This window comes from Artemia franciscana, chromosome 14 (assembly GCF_032884065.1).
Source record: "Artemia franciscana chromosome 14, ASM3288406v1, whole genome shotgun sequence".
NCBI classification, from domain to species: Eukaryota; Metazoa; Arthropoda; class Branchiopoda; order Anostraca; family Artemiidae; genus Artemia; species Artemia franciscana.
Window position 1 is genome coordinate 37,531,166 of NC_088876.1, and position 24,967 is coordinate 37,556,132.

The 24,967-nt window shown below is 36.1% G+C and overlaps 1 protein-coding gene across 1 annotated transcript; it reads right to left on the reverse strand.

Moving 5' to 3' along the window:
- Positions 1–10,280: 10,280 nt before the first annotated feature.
- Positions 10,281–22,066, reverse strand: LOC136035675 (peptidyl-prolyl cis-trans isomerase 5-like). Its single transcript, XM_065717596.1, has 4 exons — positions 21,857–22,066; positions 16,567–16,774; positions 12,936–13,120; positions 10,281–10,532 (listed from the first exon to the last, which is right to left on the reverse strand). The coding sequence occupies exons 1-4, from the start codon at positions 22,010–22,012 to the stop codon at positions 10,398–10,400; spliced, it is 684 nt and encodes a 227-aa protein (XP_065573668.1). The 5' UTR covers positions 22,013–22,066; the 3' UTR covers positions 10,281–10,397.
- Positions 22,067–24,967: the final 2,901 nt, after the last annotated feature.

Here is a 24,967-nt window from a genome sequence, read left to right on the forward strand (position 1 = left end):
AGGAAACCTAGTTGCACACCAATTTTTTGGTTGCTTAAAAAGGCAACTAGAACTTCTAATTTTTTACGATTGTTTTTATTAGCAAAAGATATACATAACTTATAAATTAGCTTACGTAACGAACTTATGTATTCTCATGTTTTTATTACATATATGAGGGGTTCACCCCCAAGTCAGTACCTTTGAATCACAAAAGCCGTAGAATAAATAGTTGAAATTACTAAAAATACTTTAGCGTAAAGAGAGAGGTATTAGGAGGAGGTGAGCCCCTCATATGTGTAATAATTTCTGTCCGTTTTAAGTTTTAATGCTGCTCCTTACTTCCAGTTGAAAAACTTTTTCATATTTATTTTTTCATTGTGTTTTTTAAATAATGCTAGAAAATCCTGCGCTCCCTTCATGGAAAATTTTCTTCCCCCATGACAAACTCCTCCATGTAAAGTTCCCCCAACATGTCCCCCTCTTCTCAACCCCTCCCCCAACCGAAAAATCCCACTGAGAACGTCTGTACACTTCCCAATAACGTTACTATATGTAAGCACTGGTCAAAGTTTGTAATTTGTAGCCCCTCCCACGGGGACTGTGGGGGAGTAAATCGTCCCCAAAGACATAGTTATAAGGTTTTTCCACTACGCTGAATAAAATGGCTATCTCAGAATTTTTATCCGTTGACTTTGGAAAAATAATTAGCGTGGGAGGGGGCCTAGGTGCCCTCCAATTTTTTCGGTCACTTAAAAAGGGCACTAGAACTTTTCATTTCTGTTAGAATGAGCCTTCTTGCAACATTCTAGGACAAGAGGGTCGATACGATCACCCCTGGGGAAAAAAACAAACAAACAAATAAACACGCATCCGTGATCTGCCTTCTGGCAAAAAATACAAAACTCCACATTTTTGTAGATAACAGCTTGAAACTTCTACAGTAGGGTTCTGTGAATCTGATGGTGTGATTTTCGTTAAGATTCTATGACTTTTAGGGGGTGTTTCCCCCCTATTTTCTAAAATAAGGCAAATTTTCTCAGGCTCGTAACTTTCGATGGGTAAGACTAAACTTGATGAAGCTTATATATTTAAAATCAGCATTAAAATGCGATTCTTTTGATGTAGCTATTGGTATAAAAATTCCATTTTTTAGAGTTTTGGTTACTATTGAGCCGGGTCGCTCCTTACTACAGTTCGTTACCACCAATAGAGGAAATTTATAGTCCCTTGGTTTGAACAAAAAGGAGAATCCATTGGCTTGAAAACAAATGAAAATGGCTTCAAACACGATGTTCGGCATCGAAGGATCTTTTATTTCTTTGGAGCTAGCTTGGCAAAGAGCTTCATACCCTTACTTTAGACCTTAGATCCTCCTGTGCCTCCAGAGGTGCTTAGGAGATACAAGAAGAGTCGCCAGTCATCTCTCATCGCCATGGCCGCCCAGACATCTTCCCATTCGGTTTGGATTGAGGCATTGAGGTTTTTGAGGTCAGCCCGGTAGCTGTCTCGAAGGGTGTTTTTGGGGTGTCCCTCTTCTTCTGGTACCACGTGGCTGCCACTGAAGGACGACCTTCGGTGGTCGAGTTTCTGGCATGCGGATTACATGACCGAGGTATCTGTACTTCCTATAATTGATCACTTTGGCTACCAGTGGCTGAGATGTTTTCTCAGCCACTTGTTACTTGTGTTACTTTTTGGGACAAGTGGAAATTTAGAATGCGCCTTAAACACATGTTTTTGAACGCGAGAAGTTTCTTTTTAAGTAATTGATCTATATGCCAAATTTCAGAACCATAGCAAAGCGTTGAGAGTACGCTGCTGTTGAACAGCCTTAGCTTGAGTGGGAAAGATTACCTCTGTCTGCGCCAAATTTGAGACAGTTTCCTGAAAGATACATTGGTCTGGCCGATTCTTAGCCTGACTTCTCGCTGAAACGATCCTGAATTGTGGACGGTACTTCCCAAGTACTTGAATTCTACGACTTGCTCTATCGTCTGGTTATTGCATCGTAGGTCGAGGGGAGATCTGGTGTTCTCCATACTTAAGTATTCATCTTAAGGTTAAAAGGTTTGGCAGTGTCCATGACTTGGATGAGGTAATTCTGGAGCTTCTGTTTGCAGGACTCTAGGAGGCTGATATTTTCAGCGAAATCATCATCTCCGAGTCTCTTATTATTCACCTAGTTGGTGATCAACCGAATCGAAAGCCATCTCGAAATCAATAAAGATCAAGTAGAGCTTATTGCGCCATTCATTCGTTTCTTCTAGCAGCATTCAACGAGTAAATACCAAGATCAGCGTCTGATCGGTTTGGCTGGCATCCATGTGGTTCCTCTTGGAGATGTTCGTTCAACGCTGGTGGGATTCTGTTAAGGAATAAAGTCGCCATTATTTTGCTAGTTAAAGATGCAAGGCTGATACCTCTCCAGTTTTCGCACTTTGAAGCGTTGTCTTTTTTGAACATTTTGACGAGGGTACTTTTTGTCCAACCCTTAGGTATTTCTTTTGTTCTCCAAATTATAGAGAAGAACTTGGCCCTTACAGTTATGCATGCAGCTACTGAGCATTTAATCATTTCAGCCGCAGTTCTGTCTTCCCCAGTGGCCTTTCCAGACTTCAACTTCTTAGCCGCATTTAGTACCTCCCCACCAGAGGGTACTGTAATATCGACGGCTAGATTTAGAAACGGCGTGTCTGGTATGTCTGGAGGATCAGTAGTTGGTGGTCTATTTAACAATTTTTGAAATGCGTCACCCAGGCTAGCCTATAGTAACTGAAATCTTAAAATAAGTCATCATATGCACGATATCTTCTGACAAGATAATCGAATACAATCATCTTTTGAAAAGTGGATTTTCTGAGGTATGGTGCCATACTTGATTGACTTTGCTGCGTGATTCCCTCTGGCTAGTCATTTACTATTCCAACTAAGAAAAATCCATAGGCTTTTTCCTGTTTGTAATTATCATTGAAAAATCGTGGTTAGAGTAGTAGCTGCAACCTAGTAAGAGACGAACATGTCTCGTAATATCAAAATAAATGTTGCTCCAAACACCTAGAAATAGTGTCAGATTTAAACGCAAAGTACACCATTAGAATTGTCTTGGCCGAAACCTTTATAAAGCAAACTTGTAGTCTCTTGGCTTAAATAACAAAGAAAATCAATGGGATTGAAAAATGAGGTTGTAGCAGTAAATCGTTTACCTCGCAAAACCTTATCGTGGTTGTAGCAGCTGCTGCAATCTAGTAAGAACATCCTTAGTAAGTTTTAGCTGTTTTGAATGTGGAAACTTTATCTTATAAATTTTTTAAAGTCTTGAATGTTCATATAAAACGCAAGATATTAGTCTACTAATAGCTACAGGGAATGAATGGTTAATAAGATTTAAGGTTTGTACGAGAACACTTTGACTCTTAGATGGATCATTTTGATGGACTTTGTCTTACGGAGCACAGGAAGGCAATGGGAGACCACGGAATCAAATGGGGAGGAATAACTCTCTTGGACTTAGATCGTGCTGATGATTTGAGCATCCTAGATGAAAGTGTGAGCCAAATGAATGAACTTTTAGAGGTTTTGCGAGTTCGGGGTGCTAGAATAGGTTTGAAAATTAATACTAAGAACATTAAGTCACTAAGGCTAGGAATAAGTGAAGATGTAAAGATGACGTCAGGTAACGAAAAGATTGCTCGGGTGGGCAGCTTCACTTGGTAGTATTATTAGTAAGACGACAGGAGCAGTGAAGATGTTAAAAGTAGAATAGCCAAGACTCGGGGTGTTTTTCACAGTTAAAAAACAGTTTAGAAGAATAGGAAGATAGGTCTGTAGACCAAGACTAGAATATTGGAAGGTGCAGTAATGACAGTGGTCAAATATGGCTCTGAAGTATGGGCGCTCCAGAAAGCGGATGAAGATTTACTAGATGTTTTCCAGAGAAATCGCCTACGGATTGTTCGGGGTACTCGGCTAACTGACCGTATTTCAAACAGTAGGCTCTACGAAAAAGGTGGTTCAATCCCGCTTTCTATAGTGAAAGAAAGGTTGAGATGGTTATGGCACGTTCTCCGGATTAAGGATGACAGATTTCCGGAGATGTTTCTTTTCGGCCAACCATCTAGGGCTAAACGGAAAGCAGGTCGTCCTCGTCTGGGTCGGGAGGATGTCCTAAAGAAAGATTTAAAGGAAATGGGAACTTCCTGGGAGGGTGTAAAGAGAGAAGCTTTGAATAGATTGGGATGGAGGAGGGGCGTGCGTAGCTGTATTGGCCTCAGGGGGCTTGGTGCTGCGGTGAGTTGTTAGTAGTAGTAGTATTAGTAGCAGAGAGATGAAATCATCCGAGAATAATAAAGAAATTTATTAGGAAATATCAAACGATTTCATAAAATTAGCTGCTTCCAAATGAATCTCAATAATCTTGTTGAGCAGGAAGACGTGACAAAACTAAGGTCGAAATTCATTACTATGTTTCTAAATTATACGCAAAGTAAATGAACAGAGAGAGAGAGAGAGAGAGAGAGAGAGAGAGAGAGAGAGAGAGAGAGAGAGAGAGAGAAAGAGAAAGAGAGAGAGAGAGAGGGAGAGAGAGGTCAAGAACCTCCTAAACCATGAAAAGATTGGAACCATGTTTTAAAGAGATCGAACTTAAAACCGAGACTAAAATACAATTAGACGATTGTGTTTTAGCTCTGTGTGTCTCTTCCTTTTGGTGAAAATTGCAACTATAGTCGGGAAATTGCATGTAAATTGTCCGAGAACAACAAAATATCATCAGCATACGATAAGTGGCTAATGTCGATACCTTTAATTACATATGGGGGCATGAACCGTGTGGCTGATCTAATTGCATTATTAAATATAAAGGGGCTTTAAATATAAAGGGGGCCTTGTTTAACTCCACGACGTAAATAAATTTGGTCTGAAAGTCTCCCTTTTGAATAGATTCTCACAGATGAATTACCATACCAGCCCGCCAAACACCGGCCTATAAATGGGTTCATTTCACCACGCAACAGTGACAAAAAAGTGTGGTTATGCAACATGCTATCAAACGCTTTTGAAATATCAAATCCACACACAATGATTGTTTCTTAATCTTATGGTGGTGTTCCAATATCTCTAGAATTATTGCGTGTGCATTTTGAACCCCTACACCACTTCGAAAACCCAACTGTTGATCCCCCATATCACACTTTGTTGTTAAATATGGAAGTAAAATCTTTTCAAGTAATTTACTAATAACAGAACAAAGTGTGTAGGTCTATATAAATGAACAATGTGAAGGATCCTTGCCCTTCTTGCGTATACAAACTAATTTACCTTCACCCATCAAAGAAGGGACATAATGATGGGTTACTATTATTTTAAATAATAGCGTAAGATGCTCAAGCAAGTACCATACATAAGGTGCTGTGGTAACAAACCGTCTGGACCTGGGGCCTTCCCACATTTTGATGATCTAATTTGAGTCAAATCGAAGGTGGAGTAAAATAAACTAGGTTTTTATAGGTTGAGCTGAGAATAATGCTTATACAACAATTCACGATAACTTAATTCAGTTGACGGTAAAATGGATGAAAAAACTGAGGTAAAGTGTACATACCATTGATCTAACGGGATTTGGTCTGATAAATCAGCTGATGACTGTGTTAATTTATTAACCTCATTAAAATGTACCTTTGGATTATTCCTAATCTTGGTTGATATATCTTTTACTTGCTGTTTCTTCCAAGTTGCCACTAATTTTATATATTTCTTTTTTTTTATTTAATAATCTGGAATTCAGTATTATATTATCAAACAATTCGTGGTAACGAACTGTAATGAGGGGCGACCCCGCTCAATAGTAACCGAAACTCTAAAAAACGGAATTTTTATAATATAAGTTACATCAAAAGAATTGCATTTTAATGCTCATTTTAAATATATAAGTTTCGTTAAGTTTAGACTTACCCATCAAAAGTTATGAGCCTGAGAATATTTGCCTTATTAGAAAATAGGGGGAAACACCCCTAAAAAGTCATAGAATCTTTAACGAAAATTCACCATCAGATTCAGCGTATCAGAGAACCCTTCAGCAGAAGTTTCAAGCTCCTATATACAAAAATGTGGAATTTCGCATTTTTTGCCACAAGACAGATCACGGATGCGTGTTTATTTGTTTGTTTTTTCCCCAGGGGTAACCGTATCGACCCATTGCTCCTAGATTGTCGTGTGAGGGTCATTCTAACGGAAATTAAAAGTTCTAGTGTCCTTGTGTCCTGACCAAAAAAATTGGAGGGCACCTAGGCCCCCTCCAACGCTCATTTTTTCCCAAAGTCACCGGATCGAAATTTTGAGATAACCATTTTATTCAGCATAGTCAAAAAACCTAATAACTATGTCTTTGGGGACGACTTACTCCTCCACAATCCCCGTGGGAGGGGCTGCAAGTTACAAACTTTGACCAGTGTTTACACAAAGTAATGGTTATTGGGAAGTGTGTAGACGCTTTCAGGGGGATTTTTCTTGGTTGAAGGGAGGGGGTTATTCGGGGGGATCTTTCCATGGAGGAATTTGTCATGGGGGAAGAAAATTTCCGTGAAGGGGGTGCAAGATTTCTTAGAATTTTTAAACAACAATGAAAAAATAAATATGAAAAAGTCTTTTCGACTGAAAGTAAGGAGCAGTGAAAGTAAGTCAAATCGGGAAAACGATACGCCCCTGATACGCCTGCCAAATTTCATCGTCCTAGCTTACCTGGAAGTATCTAAAGTAGCAAACCCAAAACAGACCGACAGAATTTACGATCGCTATATGTCACTTGGTTGATACCAAGTGCCATAAAAACAATAGAACTAAAAGAATTGTGATAAAATTGGATTTATCATTCAAAACTTTTCCTCAATATAATCTTTTTACCGTAGAAATCGCAACCCCTCCCCTCTTCTCCTCTTAATGTGACAAAATTAAGCTAGAGATTATATTCAAATTCTTGGAATAGTTGATAAAAACGGTATTATTATAGAGAAATTAAACAAAATATTAAACAGAAATTATATATTATAGCCGAAAGTAAAAAATTCGGTTATTATTTCCAGATTGTTTTCTTGTAGTTTTATATTATTTTAAGACTTTTTCTTTTTTTTTTTACAAACGATTGGTCTTTATTTCTTACTCTGCTACCTGATATCCGTTTTTGAAGATTGATCAAACAGTTCGTGGTAATCACAGCTTAGATATACAATACAGTTATGAAAACTCTTATTTTGCCCATGATCTTTTGGTACAGAGCTCTGAACTTGGCGCCTCCTCCAAGCCCGCGCTCCGACACGTAGATTGTTCTATAACACCATAGGCGGGAACACAATTGGTATCTAAGCCGTGAGTTGTTCCGACTTTAGATTCAGGCTGCCAGTTTCCTGTTTCCACCCGCTAGCATCGCTACCGCGCACTTTGTCCCCAAAACAAGTCATGTTTTCATAACTAAGTTTTCATATATCTAAGCTGTGGTGGTAATGAATTGTTAGTAACTCGAACCAACACTCTAAAAAGAGCAACTACAAAACAAAAAGGAGCTATTTGCGTTTTTGATTTTTTTTTTTTTTTTTTTTTTTTTTAATGTGCGGTATCTTCTGAAATATTTCTTCTCACGAGATGTATGTATCTCTTTTCTTCTGCAAAAAGAGATGCATCTCTTCTCACGCTGCTGCTTTTTAAAAAGATTCAAACTAGAAGCTCATTGAGTTTCAATGTCGCTATGTGAAAATTTACTTTTAAGTCGTTGTCCTTTGTCCTTTTGGGCGAGTTTTTACTTTTTTTTCAACTTAAAGTAAATATTTGTCCAAATCTCGCGCAAATAACCAAGATCATTCAAAACTGTTCTGAAATAGTTCTAAAATCAAAACTGTTCTAAAATATTGCAAGATTGATGTGAAATGTTGTCAGAGGCTACTAAATGTTGGAAAATTCTGGTTTCCAGGGTAACTACCGTTAGGATCTTTATTACTCACCACTTTTCTTAGAATTGTCCAAAGTGGTTTTTCAGATTGTTCCTAGATTTTGCAAGACTAAAGTTTTAAGAGTACCCATTTTACCCTCCATGTACCTCCTTTACCCATTACATAAAATCTTAGGTATAATTGTTCTGACTTCATGTGTTAAAATTATGACATACACTTTTCTTCTGCATATAGTTTCCCTCGCCTCAATTTTACTAATATCCCACGTTACCTCTCTGACTGTCCTCCCTAGTGCGTCTTTTACTCCTATCACAATATTAATTCTAAATACCCGAGTATCCAGTACCGATCCTCAAAAAAAAAAATTCTTAAAATCGACAAATGCAGGGATTGTACACGACGCCCGCCAAATAAATAAATATCAAATAGCCAAATTCTCTTAAAACTTTTTTTTTGTCAGTTGAAATAATCTTAAAAGCGCTAGTAGCTATCAAGGTATAGATATATTCAAAGCAGGTAAAGTTAAAGCAGGGAAAGTTATAGTTAAAGCAGGGAAAGGTGGAACGTGGAAGATTAGTAGCCCAGAACAGCCACACTACAAAGTACCAGTAATTCTCTGTTTATTTTCGGGATAAGATTAGGGCAAAACTAATATCATAACTTCATATTGCATATGACTGCCAGGCTGCCAATCAATATTGTTCTCCCAGAAAATCGAATGGTGCTTTTTATAGTTGCAGTATAGTGATCAATGATGATCAAGCATGCAGTTGAGTATACATGATTTTTATAATACAACTAGCATTAGAATATAAACTCCATCCATAAAGTAACAGCAGCAAAATATATACAAATATACTTCAGACTTTGCTAAACTCCACTAGCAGTGTTAGTGTAAATATGATACAGTACTTGTGATAAAAGGTACATATAAAATTAGAGAATGATATTTATGGTTAGTATATGGTTTGCCACTGAATTAGATTACATTGTTAATTGTGATTCAGAAAACTGTTGATATTTCTGACTGCAAGCCATACTAAGTTACATTTATTACTTTTCAGCAAATTTTACGGATAAATGTACTTTTTGCTCAAAGAAAAGCTGTCAAAACACGAGTTGTGCTGCTGTAGTGCTGGCAGCTTTTGGAATTTTATCATGTTCTGTAACTGGCAGCATTGGAACTTACTGCAAGGTCCACGGTAGCTGCCAACCTGGAAGACATAGGAAGAGATGCAGAGGTGCCATTTGGAGCAAATCTTGGGGTGGGCATAAACTCCATCTTGGGCCCCCCGACTCACTTCGTGTCGCGTAATCATCTAGGAAATGGGCATTTGACAGAACTCGAGAATTTTATTATGTATCTTACCTACTTTCAAAGTTTACAATAATTAATAGCAAATAGCGTAATTACCTCAAGGGTCGTCAAGTAATTACGCTCTTTGGTTAATAGGCGTGCAGTAATTTCAAATCAATTGGACAGAATGGATTATGTTGGACATAATGGATTACTATGGCCGGCAAAGGGCTCTTTGTGGTGGAAGCTTGGGCCCCCCTGGAAAATCTGGGGTGGACATTTGTCCACCCCTGCCCCCCCCCCAAATGGCGCCTCTGAAGAGATGGCAAGATAAACAGGGATGACCTCATATGCCTACCCAAACAAGCTGACAATCAAGCATCATATAAGAAACTAATCCTTGAACGTTTGAAGGAGATGGGGTGTTCTGCAAGTTTTTCTAGTTTGCTCAAAGCAAAGCTGACAAAACACAAGTTGTGCTGCTAAAGTGTGGCAGCTTTTAAAATTCTGCGACTGGGAGCTTTGGAACTTTTTGCACACCTGGATATTACAATAAAACTATCGTAAACCAATGGTTCATTTATAACCACCAAATGTTCTAAACAAGCCAAATTTTAATAAGGCTTGTACATGAAAACATTCTTGGAAGTAACAGATGGCAGATGACAACAAGCACGAAATTTATCGGCTACCAAAAACTACCCAGTTGGACATGGCATTTCTCATTATTGTCTTTTTTTGAATACTCACACTTATAGAAATGATATGATTCAAAAGTCTACCATGTGGCACTCTCATCAACAAAGCATATTGCAAATCAAATACAATGAACAAGACAACACTGATTAAAACATTAATTCTTATACTGGTTCAATTCAGAACTCTATAAGAAACACTACATGAAAAATTATTCAGTTGGACATGGTATTTTCTTTTTTGTCTTTTTTTCGCAAGAGCCGAATCCTCGCACTCATAGAGGCAAAATAATTCCAAAGTCTACCATGAGCGCAGTCTCATCAACAAAGCATATTGCAAATCAAATACCAAGAACGAAACAACACTGGTTTAAGTAATTAATTCTTATATTGATCCAATTCAAAATTCAGTAAGAAACCCCATACAAAAAAATTTAGTAAATACATGGAAAATGGAATAAACTCAAATCCTAAAAATATTCAATTTTATTCTTTTGCGTCGTCTCTAGTGACGGGAAACGGTTCCTCGACAGCTCTTGCACTAGAGTTCGCGATTACTACTTCCTTCGCAGGTCTATCACGTCCATCGGTTTTCGTGTTTTCGATTTTCCTGACAACGTCCTGAAAAAGAAACACATTAAATAGGCGTCGAAAAAAGCAAAGGCGATTTATCATTTAATTAAAATCTCGGTCGTCCACTCGCCTGCTAATCCATCAGACATTGTCAGTCATGAGTTCTGAATTGTATTTTGGTCTCCAATTACCTTTAAAACTAATGGACTTAGCCTTAGTGTGTTCTTATCTACCTTATGATGATGGGCTATCATAAAGTAGTGAAATTAATCATCTTTGTACAACCCTGACAAAGTTATGCCAGCTTTGCTTTTTGCAGAACTTTACTCTAATTAGGCTTTCAAGTCTTTTATCACTTCGACCAAGTTTATTGCTTTAACCACACCAGCATTAACAAATTTTTGTTTGTGCTGAGTGATATTTGAGCAACAACAATTTTTTTTCAGCAAACGTTTATTGTTTTCTGAAAAATGAAAAAAAAACATATTATTTATCACTAGAATTCTCTAGTTAATTATCACTAGAATATAGGTTTTCTACTATAGTCTTAATACGTGTTTTTTTTTGTTCTAAGTGATGTTTGGGCAAACACTTATTTTTTATCTAGCTATATCTTAATTGATTTTCTATTGTATAATCATTGTTTATAGTTATTAAACTTAAAAAAATCTTGAGGGGGGAAAATTAGAAAGAAAGAGAGACAGGTAGACAAAGAAAGTGAGATCAGGGAAGGGAAAGTGAAATTGAGAAAGGGAGGAGATTGATGAACACAAAAACTTTAATTCAATCAGGGGATGCGATTGAGGAACACAAAATAGTTTAATATAACCAAGGGCAAGGTCGTATTCAGGGGTACTGGAATTGATCTTCCCCCACCAAAAAAAAATGTCTGACTAGTAAAAACGCAACAAAAACGCATATAAACAAATCTTTGTTGCATTTTTCAAAGTTTTTTTTATTACAAGCCACCCCCCCCCCCAAAAAAAAACCCTGAACACGCCCTTGATCAAGAAACATTAGCTAGATCACAATACACAAACTTTAGAGAGACAGAAAGTAAACAAAACAAGGATTCATATAAACACTGGGTAAAATGAAGATTCAAAGTGAATAAGGAGTTCAAGGACCTGAAGCCTAAATTTAAAACAACTGAGGTTGACCTCAGAGCAAATAGAAATAACAACTGAAGCAGGCAGACATAACATTATATAAATATTATATAATTATCAACACTCGGTAGGGTTCAGAATCAAGTTAATCATTACACACAGTTTTTATAGCAGTAGTTGACACATAATAAAACAGGATTCAAGTTCCTTTTGAATTATTATTTGAGGGTTCTTAAACAATTCTATTCTATTGACTTGTACTTTGAAGTAAAATATTCTTTTGCTTTTAAAATAAATAATATGAATAATTTAAAAACATATGATATTATAAACGAAGTCATCAAAGGCGTATCCAGGATTTTTTTTTGTTGGGGTGGGGGGGGGGGAGGAGGGGACACAAAAAAACATTTTTGTTACGTTTTTACGAGTCGGACAAACATTGGAGGGATTAAACACTGAATGAATAATAAAACATGAACACTTTTAACATTTTACTTTAAAGTAAAATGTTTTTTTTTTTGCTTTTAATATGAATAAAAAACTTTCTTATTGAAAACTGAAGAGATAGGTCAGAAAAAAAAAATAGAACAATGAAAAGTTGAATATAAATGACCTAGAGAATTTTCTTTATTAACAACTACGGATACAGTGGGAGAATAATGAAGGAGATAAATTAATAGAATAAAGTAAAGAAATTACTGCATTGATAAATGAAGAAGTAAATAATAGAAAAATAACAGAGCAATGAGTGACTGGAAGAACAATGAGAAACGGAATGGAAGAACAATAAATAGTAAAAGTTAAATGAATAAATAAGAAAAAACTGGTTTATTATCAAATCAACGAATAAGTGAATAACAGAAGAATCATGAAGAATAAAAGTTAGATAAATAAGTAAAGTAGAGAATTTGCTTTATTGACAAACTGAAAAATAAGTGATTAATAAAAAAAAAACAATAGAAAACAAATGAGGGAAAAATTTGCTTTACAGACAGACATAAAAAATAAACCAATAATAGTTGACTAATGAAGAAGATAAATGAATAAGTGAAGATGGAATTTGATTGGCTGAAAATGAAAAAAAAAACCACCAGAACAATAAAATAAAAATGAAATTAAAAGGTATAGGAAGAAGTGAAATAAATAATTTGCATTATTAAAAAACTGAAAGAATAAGTGAATGCCGCTTTCAGATTTTTAGATGAGTAAATAAAGTGATTTTAATTTGGAAATTTCAATAATCTGCCACAGAACTGGCCTCAACAGTTTGATATTAGATGGCCAAATTAAAAAAAAAACAATAATGAAGAGCAAGAAGAGAAAGAGTAGAAAAATAAAATACCATTCCACTGATAACTTTGCCAAAGACAACATGACGACCATCTAGCCAAGGAGTTTTCTTGGTGGTGAGGAAAAACTGCGATCCATTTGTATCTTTACCAGCATTAGCCATTGAAAGCCATCCAGAGCCATAATGCTTCAACTTGAAGTTTTCATCCTCAAAACGGTCACCATAAATGCTTCTTCCTAAAACATAAATAAATCTGAGCACAGACGAAAAGACAAACACAACATTAAATCTACAAAAAGATTTAAATGTAAACAAACAATTTTCAAATATTAAAAGAAAAACTTTAAAATATTAAAATAAATAAGGATTATAAAACAAATTATGTTACAGTTAATACAAGGAATGAACAGTGGTTTATTTATTATTTGTTTAATAATACCAAAATAGCTTTATCAAGCTTGTCGCACTAAGCATTATAAAAAAGTTTATGACATTGCTGACAATATAGTACACTCACATAAATCTATGAAAAATAACACACTATGAAAACATACAGGTCACAACAACCAATACGAAAAACAAAATATCCTCAAAACGGATTGTGATAAAGACCTAGTATGAAAATCTGTAGAGGCTAAACTACTTTTGAAAGACTGGACTGTGATAGTCGCAACTGTTTACAATGGAAGTCTGTTCTAAGTCTTTCACACTTGGCTAGATAAAGAGTTTTGGCCTAATCTTTACTGTGAACATGGTGGGTATATTTTGTGTTGGTGTAGACGGGTACTGCTGTATTCTGTAAAAGTGAAGAAGGGAATTAGAGTGGTATTATTAATATTCCTAACAATGCGGAATGTATTTATTAGGTCGGCTCTATCACATCAGAACTGAAGACTAAGCAATTGTTGTCACTGCATTCTCTGGTGGTATTATAGATGTCTCAGGTAAAGTATAAGTTTGGTGGCCCTATGTTGCACTTTCTACTCTTTCTCTATTTCTCTTATTAAGGGGATACCATACTGATGAGCAATACTCAAGTATTGGATGTACAGTGGATACATAAAGCAAAATAAATGAACGAATATTAAATTTAGAAAATGTATGCTTTAAACGTAACAATTTGTAATTTGCCTTATGGGTGATATCTGATACATGTTTATCAAATTTGGGACTCATATCAAAGCAAACCCCAAGGTCTCGAACATACTCCACGCTTTAAAATGATTTACCATCAATGAAGTAATGAGGGAAGGAGGAGTCTATGCAAAGTGAGTCTTGAGGGTAATCTTGAGGAAGTCTATGCAAATAGTGCACAGCATTGCCAAATCTTCTGCACAGCAATTAGCCAAATCTTCTTGAAGTAAAGAAACATCATGTTCGTTCAGGACTGACCTGTAAACTTTCACATTATCTGCAAACATTTTTAAGGTCAAATTCCTAACAACACGTGGCAAATCATTGATAAAAAAGACACATGTGTACCAGCCCAAGACAACTGCCTTGCGGAATTCCACTTATGACAGACATAGGTGATTACAAAGCATCACCTACCACAGCCTCTTGAGGTCTATTTGTAAGATAATCCGTTATCCACGCTTCAGTTCGCGGGCTGATACCATATAGTTGACATTTCTTTATCAAAAGTGTGATGGAAATTTGGTCAAATGCTTTGGAAAAGCTCACGTAAATACAATCAAACAAAATACCATTATCCACCATCAATAGAAAATCATTAATCACCTCCAGAAGTTGCGTGTTAGAAGAGCTGAATTCAATAAGTTATTTTCCTAAAAATGTGCCTGGATTCTGCTCACCAGAACTTTCTCCATTATATGGGAAAGGATAGATGTATTTGAAATTGACTTTTAACCTTTCTTGTACAATGGCCTAATGATTGCTCTTTTCCAAGCTGAAAGGCATTTACCAGACGAGAGACAAAAAGTGGTCTAGCAAGCACAGATGAAAGTTCGCAAAATGTTGTATTTAAAAATCCATCAATATCTGCCGCCTTTCCAGGATCAAAATTTTAGAGTGTTTGATAAACCTACTAGACTGTCAAATCTGAATCATCAAATTCTTTTGTTAGACATGGAGGAGTAAACTGAATATGTGTTTCTGTGTGTTTGTGTGAAAACTGAACCAAAAACCTTATTGAAAAGCTGTAATTTTACATAATTATCATCTATTTGTGAAGGAGTTTCAGGATCTATAAAGGAAGGGGAGTGTGAAATTTGATTCCTCCTTACATACTTCCAAAATTGTTTTATAATTTTAAATCTATTTGTAATTTTACATAATTATCATCTATATGTGAAGGAGTTTCAGCATCTATAAAGGAAGGGGATTGTGAAATTTGATTCCTCCTTACATACTTCCAAATCTTTTGGACAACTTTGGACTGATGCAATAGCATCTGACGCAACCTCTTGACGATTTAGACGAAGGAACTTAGATGCTCTATTTCTAGCTCTTTTATATTTTAACCGTGAATCAAAGGTATCAAATTTGATGTGGTCACGCCACCTATCACCTTTTTCTTTTAGCATTTGTACAATATATGGAGGAAGGATTTGTCTATTTTTGGGAAACTCTGCTTGTTGAAATTGGAACATATTGAAGAAATGCTGAAAAGATATAAAAGAAAAAGGGAATCAATGTAGAACAGAATGGCCCACCAAGAATGATGCACAATTTGATCAAGAGCTAAGACATGCTGAAAAGAAATCAAAGAAAAAGGGAACCAACAGCTGCTAATGAAAAGTAGAAATTACTGAAAAAGTAATTGGAACGTATTGAAGAAATGCTGAAAAGATATAAAAGAAAAGGGGAATCAACAATTGCTAATGGAAAGTGGAAATAATTGAAACAGCTTGAAGCATCTAGCAGGCTCAAATAAGATCTTGAGAACTATCCTGAACCAAACATCAAGCATATCCTACAAGAAGATTTATTATATGATGTAGAACAGAACGGCCCACCTAGAATGATGCACAATTTGATCAAGAGCTAAGACATGCTGAAATGAAATCAAAGAAAAAGGGAACCAACAGCTGCTAATGAAAAGTAGAAATTACTGAAAAAGTAATTGGAACGTATTGAAGAAATGCTGAAAAGATATAAAAGAAAAGGGGAATCAACAATTGCTAATGGAAAGTGGAAATAATTGAAACAGCTTGAAGTATCTAGCAGGCTCAAATAAGATCTTGAGAACTATCCTGAACCCAACATCAATCATATCCTCCAAGAAGATTTATTATATGATGTAGAACAGAATGCCCCAACTAGAATGATGCACAATTTGATCAAGATCTAAGACATGCTGAAAGGAAATCAAAGAAAAAGGGAGCCAAGAGCTGCTTATGAAAAGTAGAAATTACTAAAAAAGTTTGAAACATCTAGCAAGCTAAAAGAAGATCTTGAAATTATCCTGAACCCAGTATCTAGCATATCCTCTAAGAATAATTATCTAATGAAGTAGAAAAGAATGCTTCACCTGAACTGGTGCACAATTTATCAAGAACAATGAGATACTGAAGTGAAATCAAAGGAAAAACAAATCAAATTGATCAATATAAAACTACTGAAACAGTTTTCAAAGAAAATGCCTTATTAGTAGGTAGAACTACCTACAGGAAAAATGCTCAACACTTGTAACTGAAAAACCAAAAGGAGTATTACTTACCACCAGTTCCATCTTTGTTTGTAAAATCTCCACCTTGGATCATAAAATCTTTGATCACACGATGGAAGATTGAACCTTTGTAGCCTTCACCTTCTGGTTTTTGAGCAAGTTCCATAAAGTTCCTAGCTGTTTTTGGAACTGTCTTTCCAAACAAGCCAATTTCAATACTGCCAGCAGGCTCACCTCCAATAGTGATGTCAAAAGTTACCTGTGAAAAACATAATAAATAAAATGTGTACTATCATATTTATGCTCATAGATGAATATAGGACTAGTTTTGTGGAGGGATGGGTATATGAAATGATTTACCTATGAAAGATGCCAATAAGAGCCCTTACTAGGATACTTTGACAAAGGAAACATCCCTTGGAATTCTTTTATGGCAGTGTGCTTATACTCAATGCTTAAAACATTAGTCCACTGAAACTGAAAATCACTTCTCAGTTTTGAATAAAATTTTAATTAGAGAAATACTTTAAAACCTAATTACATCTCCACAAGTTGAATAAGACCACATAGGCTAGCTTTCACTGTCTCTTAAGGTCATTGGTGCCTGTTTTGGCAATCTTAGATGAAAAACTGGTAACATAAAATCTATTTTGGTTTCCAAGTTTTTCAAAATCTACCAGGCCTAAGGTTATTGGCAATTTTTATAGTCAGGACATGACAAGTTTTTGGAAAACTAGCAGTCAGGAAACATCCCTTGGAACTCAATGCTTAAAAAATAGTCCACTGAAACTGAGAATCACCTCTCAGTTTTGAATAAAATTTTAATTAGAGAAATACTTTAAAACCTAATGACATCTCCACCAGTTGAATAAGACCACATAGGCTAGCTTTCACTGTCTCCTAAGGTCATTGGTGCCTGTTTTGGCAATCTTAGATGAAAAACTGGTAATATAAAATCTATTTCGGTTTCCAAGTTTTTAAAAATCCACCAGGCCTAAGGTTATTGGCAATTTTTATAGTCAGGACATGACAAGTTTTTGGAAAACTAGTAGTCAGAGTAAATGGTGAATGAATATGGTAATTTTGTAACACTGAGTTCAAGACATTGTTTTCTAAGTGGCATCAGTTTTGTGTGATTAAGCAAAGTCCTCAATTTAAAGAATAAGAAAACAAAAATTTTTTAAAGTGCTTTAAAGTCTTTTGACATCTCTACAAGTCGAATACGACCACACAGGCTGGGTTAGCTGTCTCCTTAGGTCATTGGTGTCAGAAGTCATTGATATCACCTACCCATAAATCAACTGGAATGCAGAAAATCTCAATTCAGAATGGATTGCATTTGAAAGCCATGCAGTGCCCATCTGTGAAGATCTCCTTGCTGAAAAGTCTGAGAAAGTAGCTTGTTTGTACCTCCTAATCTGGGTTGGTGTACAGGGCAGAGATTTTCAGCACCTTTGAGCTTGCAGCAGCTGAAAAAGACAACATCAAGCCTACATGAAGAAGTTCAGAGACTATGTAGGCGACAAAGAGAATCGAATATTCTCTTGCTATATATTTCAGTAGCAAGACCAGAAAGTTGCTGAAAATGCTGACAAATACATAACAGAGCTTAAGATCCTAGTTAAACCATGTGGATACACCAGTGAAAGTGAAATGCAACAACAAAAGAGAGAATAATGAGGACTTTTTTCCCAAGACAGTGAACCAACAAAACCTATTTGAATATTTCAGCCCTATATCTAAGAGCTGTCTTCAGCAAAGAAAATAAAAAACAATAAAAACACTTACAATAAAAGTTCTCAGTTAAAAAGCCTTTTTTTTAGATAGCCTAAATAATTACCTTAAATTACCTTAAATCGCAGCAGTGTATAATTTTGATAACACCTGGACAGCTTATCATTTGAGAGATAACAGAATATTAGCTTCTTATGAGCAAAAGAAACATTTCGGTCATTCTATCTATTTTTTTCTATTTTATACAATTATTTAAAAGCGGGGGAGGGGGTTGGGGGGCGGCAGCCACCCAACTTCCTCTCCTAATTCCTGTACGAGGAGTACAGGAATTATTAAATTACATCCACCATGGATTGTAGAAAAACGTACAGAAATAATATGAAAAAAACTTCGTTTTCTTAAAGAGTTAAAGAGGCTGCGTCCCAAAGTCAAACCTTGTACCTTAAAACGTACAGGAATTAGAAGAGGCAGTTGGGGGGCTGCCGCCCCCCAAACCCCCTGCTTTTAAAGACTCTTTTGTACAGGTTTTTTTGCTAACCCCCCGCTCTTGGTTGGCTTCGGAAAGGCCCTCTTTTAATTCCTATTTCCCAAGACAGTGAACTAACAAAACCTATTTGAATATTTCAAATGAAATAGTGAAAATGAAGTGAAATCAAGTGAAAGTGAAATGGTAGAAGACAAAATAGTATGTAGAGTCAGAAATCCTAAACTACATGAAAAACTATTAGCCACTGTTGACAGCATCACACTTGTCTAAATTGTCACCATATGCAGAGCTCATGAGTCAACCCAAGCCCAGCTCAAAACTTTTGAACAAAAGGAAATAAAACCAAATTTGGATGCTATTGCACACAATAGATTCAATTCCCCACAGAAGACACAGTACTACTTCTGTGGCAGAAACTACTCACCTCAGCATGTATGCCCTAAAAAGAGAAAAACGTGTGCCAAGTGCAAAAAACAGAGCAATTTTGCAAGAGTATGCAAAATGCTGTAATTGCTGTTGGAAATGAAGCCACAAATATCCCATCAACCACCTAGTTATATGCACAACCAGGAAAAAACAGAGGTGTTCCTATATACAATCCACAATGAATCCAGCAAAGATGAAATTTTTGCCAAGATTTCTGTGTGCAAACAAACCCACATCAACTTCAAAATAGACACAGGTGCTCAGGTAAACATCTTGCCTTCCCAATACCTGGAAAAGCTGTCACAAAAGCTGCAGCTGCTCAAATCTACACAGCAACTCACCAGCTACTGCAAATCAACCATACCTCATCTAAGAGTCTGCAACATCCCATGTTGCTATGAAAATGGAGCAGCACAGTCACTTGGCTTCTATGTGGTTTAGTCAAACAACACACCTGTACTTGGTTTCAAGGCAAGCAGACATGAATCTGATCAAGCTTGTCCTGAGCATCACACAGTTGCCAGTAACCAAATATTGCAATGTGTTTAAGGGCACAGAGAAACTTGAAATGGAATGTGAAATATGCCTAAAGGACAACATAATCACCACAGAACATCCACCTAGAAAAGTACCACTAGCTTTGAAGCAGAAGCTCAAGGACAAGTTAGAACAACTAAAATGTCTTGACATCATTGAAAAGGTCAGTGAACCAACAGATTGGGCTAATGGGAGAAACCTTGTAGTATAGTGGAGAAACCAAAAAGAGCACAATCAAAGGCTTGAAGCTGTTCTTAGAACAGGTAGAAAAACAGGAATCCATTTCAACAGTGTAAAACCAAAATTTTCTGAAGACAGACAAATATTTTGGACACATCATTAGCAAGGATGGGATAAAGCCAAAACCAGAAAAGATTGGGCTGTAAAGACATGCCAAATTCCCAGTCTAGAAAAGAGCTACAGACATTGTTAGGAATGCTCAACTTTCTATCAAAGTACATACCTGGCCTACCCTCCAAAAATAAGCTTTCTTTGTTGACCCTCTTCTGATTTCTAAGCCCTAGAAATGTACCTACTTGACAAGTCTAGGGGTAGGAGTTGGAGACAAACACAAACAAATTGTCCCATGTACAGATACTCTCCCTTACCTACTGGAATTTTGATAAAACAACAAACCTTAATTTTCTGTTTCTTTTTCTCTGGTTTTAGTTTTGAAAATGCAATTGCTGTTTTTTGAGTAGAATTTTAAGCCATATCAATTTGTTTTTTCTTCTGAATTTAGGAAATGTAGCCTATTTGCAGATCTCTGGAGCTTCATACTTTGGGATTGAGCAAATTGTTAAGCTGCAAATACTTTTGTTGTAGCCTAGGCCTACTTCATTATTGAGTAGAATTTTAAGCCATATCAATATGTTTTTTCTTCTGAATTTAGGAAGTGTGGCCTATTTGCAGATCTCTGGAGCTTTATAATTTGGGATTGAGCAAATTGTTAAGCTGCAAATACTTTTGATCTACTTTGCAAGGATTCACTATTATAGCACAAAGACTTATAGGCCTAAAGGTAACAAAGGTTAATGCCCTCTAAAGGGAGAAGGAATGAAGGGTAGGTACTTCAAAATAGCAAAAAGAAGCTCTTGTAGAATTTCATCTAAGCTGCTTTTTGCTATCTTGAATGCAGTTAGGTTAGGGAAAAAACTTTCAGGGATGGATCCACCAACTAAAGTACGTCCTGGGAAGGTATTTTGAAGTAGGCTACCTACCTCTGCTACTTCTTTCTCTAAAGGAAGAACTCTGGGAGTATTTTACATTTTATTCTTTTTGATTGGCTTGGCTATACACAATGCATGGGGGGAAGGAGGTTTGAATTTTCATTTCTGCTAAATTTCTTATTATGTGCTACATGACTAGTTTATTACAGTAAATCCAAAGGGTTGTCTACTAGAATATCAAAAACAAAACTATCTAGGCTGTGTGTCCTGAATAGTGGAGGTGTGCTATAGGCTATGCAGTGTGAGGAAGTGTGGTACTATGAAAATGTATCATGCTTAGTGAAACAACTGGTACTCTGAGATGTAAATCAAGCAATATTGAGTACAGAACCATTCTGTGGTTGCATGGCAAAACTGTTTCTTTCCACTTTTTTGTAAGATCTCATAACAAGCATGAACTAAAGAATTGTAGCATGTGCAGAAAAATATGAGATAGCTTATAAGAGCTAAAGAATTGGGTGAATGCTTTGAATAGAGACTATGTGATCTACCAGAAGGAATGCATAGGTAAAGTAAATGTAGGCTGTATAGATGTCAAAACAAACAAATAGTATCTTTATTAAGAAGGGTTGTTCTCAATACTTGCTGGTTTAAATGATCCTCTCTTGAATGTAATGCCTCTAAAGATTTCTCTCCAGCCTATAATGTAATTAAGCAATCATTTTATTAGTCTTGTGGATTTTTAAAATATGAATAAGCAGGTTTCTCAGCTTCATGGGATACAAGTTCCCTTGCTTTAGGAAATAAAGCCATGAAACAAATTTTCTAAGCCTTAGAATTTGGTTAAGAAAAGCTGAAGACATCCAAAGCATATTTTGGCCTCTTGTTTATCCTTGAATTAGTCATTCAAGATAGCCCCCTCCCCCTAATCAAGTACTTTATTGTAGCCTAGAGTTGCAAGTCAATTGACCAGAAAACAACTACTCACTATATCTGTAACTTTAGGACCATTTTTAGAATCAGCTGAAGCTTGGCAGGAAAATAATCCAATAAAACACAAAACAAGAGTAAATCCTAATAATGGCTTCATTTTTTTCTTGAAAAATGTAGTGGCCACAATATTCTTGACCTGTCCAACTACCATTGGCTGGAAAATATCCCATACGAAAATTGCCTATTCATCCGTCACTTGTTTAAAGCGTCATCTAAAGCGCCCAACGAACGAAGCTCGTCTTCTACAAGGGTAGATACTGAAAATAATGTCTTCTCAGGCTCTTCAACTGAAAATGATCTGGGTTTCTTCTCACATAATGATTAAGGGAAACAAAATACCTGGCAGTATAATGAAACAGGTTATTCACCAGCCAATTACTTGGACGGTCGCTCTCACTGTAAATGAATCCTCAAAGTTAATACCCTCTGATGTAATTTCTCTTTAAATTAATGAAACCCGTTTCGCAGCTACTAATCTATATGTTTTGTCTTTTGCGGGGTATTGTATCCCACATCACCTTATCCACCCAAATAGGAAAATTGCAAACTCTATCTTCTGTCTGAGAACTGGGGAAGCAATGACCAGATCTCGGCAAGCATTATATCACCTTACAGATAGTAAGTCATGCCCTTTTTATAGTGGCGTAGATAATGATGAGACAATTGAAAACATCCTCTCAGAATACCCTCGTTTCACAGTTGATAGAAATATTCTAATTAGGAAAATTGAACCATTGGGCCTGAGGACGTCCACCTCAGGACGTTCTTGTTTTAGGTTTTACCCGTATTAGTAAAGATAAAGCGATAGAAATATTAAAGGCATTTGGAGTGTTTGAGTCATCAACAAATATTTCCAACTGGTTGTAGTTTTAATTGGGATTATTAGGTGTGTTGCTTTTTACCAGTCACAAGAGTGTGATGAGAAGAGAAGATGATTTGATTTCTAGTATTTTCTTTTTCTTTTTATATTTTAATTTTATATTTATATTTTTTTGAATCTTTTATTATTGTTTAGCTTTTGTTTGGTAACGCAGAGGGTGAAAGCCAAGTGTATTCTCTTTACAACAACAACAAGGGTAGCTGCCACTCTTTTTCCTTCTTCTTTTTTTGCATAAAAAACATGTCCTTAACTGCTGAAATTACTTTCTGAGATACACTATAATACTTACCTATTTGATTTTAACTTTATTCTTGAATTTCAGACAGCCTTGCTTTAAGTCACAAATAATAAAGTATAAATGCTTTAATGCGTCGGTTAACCTACTGTACATCGCAAATATTTAGCTCTAGAACAATCCTTTGTCTTTATTTAAGGATAATTTTAGTCTAAAGGGAAGCGATTGTTTCTCATTGTGCGCTCACTGGGTGTCATTAAAATTGTACAAGTTTTCTCAGAGTTTTGATAGGTCTATCCTGTTTTGTCTCGTGGCTGGGAGACTAAGTTGAGACGTTTAGGAAAAGTATTTTGGAGAAGGGGGTAGGTGGAATTCAAATTTTAGAGGCGGTAAGGAGGTTACTTTTTGTAAAGGTTTTAGAGAAAAAACTTAGGTGAATTTTTTATACCTGTACCTCGCCAGGCTCAACTATGAGGGTTACAACTAAGGAAGATAAAAGAAAATCAAAACATAGATTATAAGAATAGTGTGGCTCAATTGTTTTGATAACATTCAATTACATTTATCCATTGCTTTCAGGCAATATTTGTCATTGGAGGAAGGGGGAATGTTTTACTCTGGCTGTATCTGGTAAGGATAAGGGGAATAAGGTGAAACTTAGGAGGATATTGAGGGGTTTATTAAAATGATTCAAAAGACACTAAGTGCATTAAATTTACCAAAAGGAGGATCTGCAGTATTTTAAGAACAGCTGAGGATATTAAGTTGAAGCTTTCAGGACAAGTTCAGGGGGAAGTTCAAAAGTAGATGGAGGGTTGCCAACCCTCTCCCATGCCCTTTTTGGCTACCTTCTCTCTAAAAGCATTTGGTCAAAATCTGAAATATTCATCTTGTTTAAAATATCATAAAGGCCAAACAATTACGCAAAGAGGGTTGACATATTTAAGAACCGATGAGGATATTAAGTTTAAACTATCAGGGCATGTCGAGGAGGATGTTAAAAGTGGCCGAGGGGCTACCAATTCCCATCCCGTTCCCTTTTTAGCTGCAATATTAACGGTTGAAATTACTAAAAATACTTTAGCGTAAAGAGTGAGTTCTTGTGGAGGAGACGGACCCCTTATATACGAAATAATTTCTTTTCGTTTTATGTTTTAATGCTCCTCCTTACTTCCAGCTCAAAAAACTTTTTTTTTAATTTATTTTCTCATTATTTCTTTTTTTTTGAAAGAAAATCCCGCGTCCGATTCATGGAAATTCTCTTCCCTCATGATAAGCTCCTTCATGGAAAGACCCTCATACGTAGCCTCCTCACTCCGACCGACCTTCTTCCCCCTTTCAATGCGAAAAAGTCCCCCCTGACAACATCTGTACACCTCCCAATAACCATTACTATATGTAAATAATGGTCAAAATTTGTAACTTACAGCCCTTCCCCCGGTGACTGTGGGGGATTAAGTCGTTCAGAAAGACATAATTATTAGGTTTTATGACTATGCCGAAGAAAATGGATATCTCAAAATTTTGATCCGTTCTTTCTGAAAAGAATGAGCATAGGAGGGGGCCTAGGTGACCTCCAATTTTTTGGTCACTTAAAAAGGGCACTCAAACTTTCATTAGAATGAGCCCTCTTGCGACATTTTAGAACCACTGGGTCGATGCGATCACCCCTGGGAAAAAGAACAAAAAACAAATAAACACGTGACCGTGATCTATCTTTTGGCAAAAAACACAAAAATCCACATTTTTATAGATAGGAGCTAGAAACTTGTACAGCAAGGTTTTTTGATACGCTGAATCTGACGGTGTAATTTTCTTTAAGATTCTATGACTTTTAGGGGCTGTTTCCCCCTATTTTCTAAAATAAGGCAAATTTTCTCAGACTCGTAACTTTTGATCGTTAAGACTAAACTAGAAGAAACTTATATATTTAAAAGCAGCATAAAAATTTAATTATTTTGATGTAACTAATGGTATCAAAAACACATTTT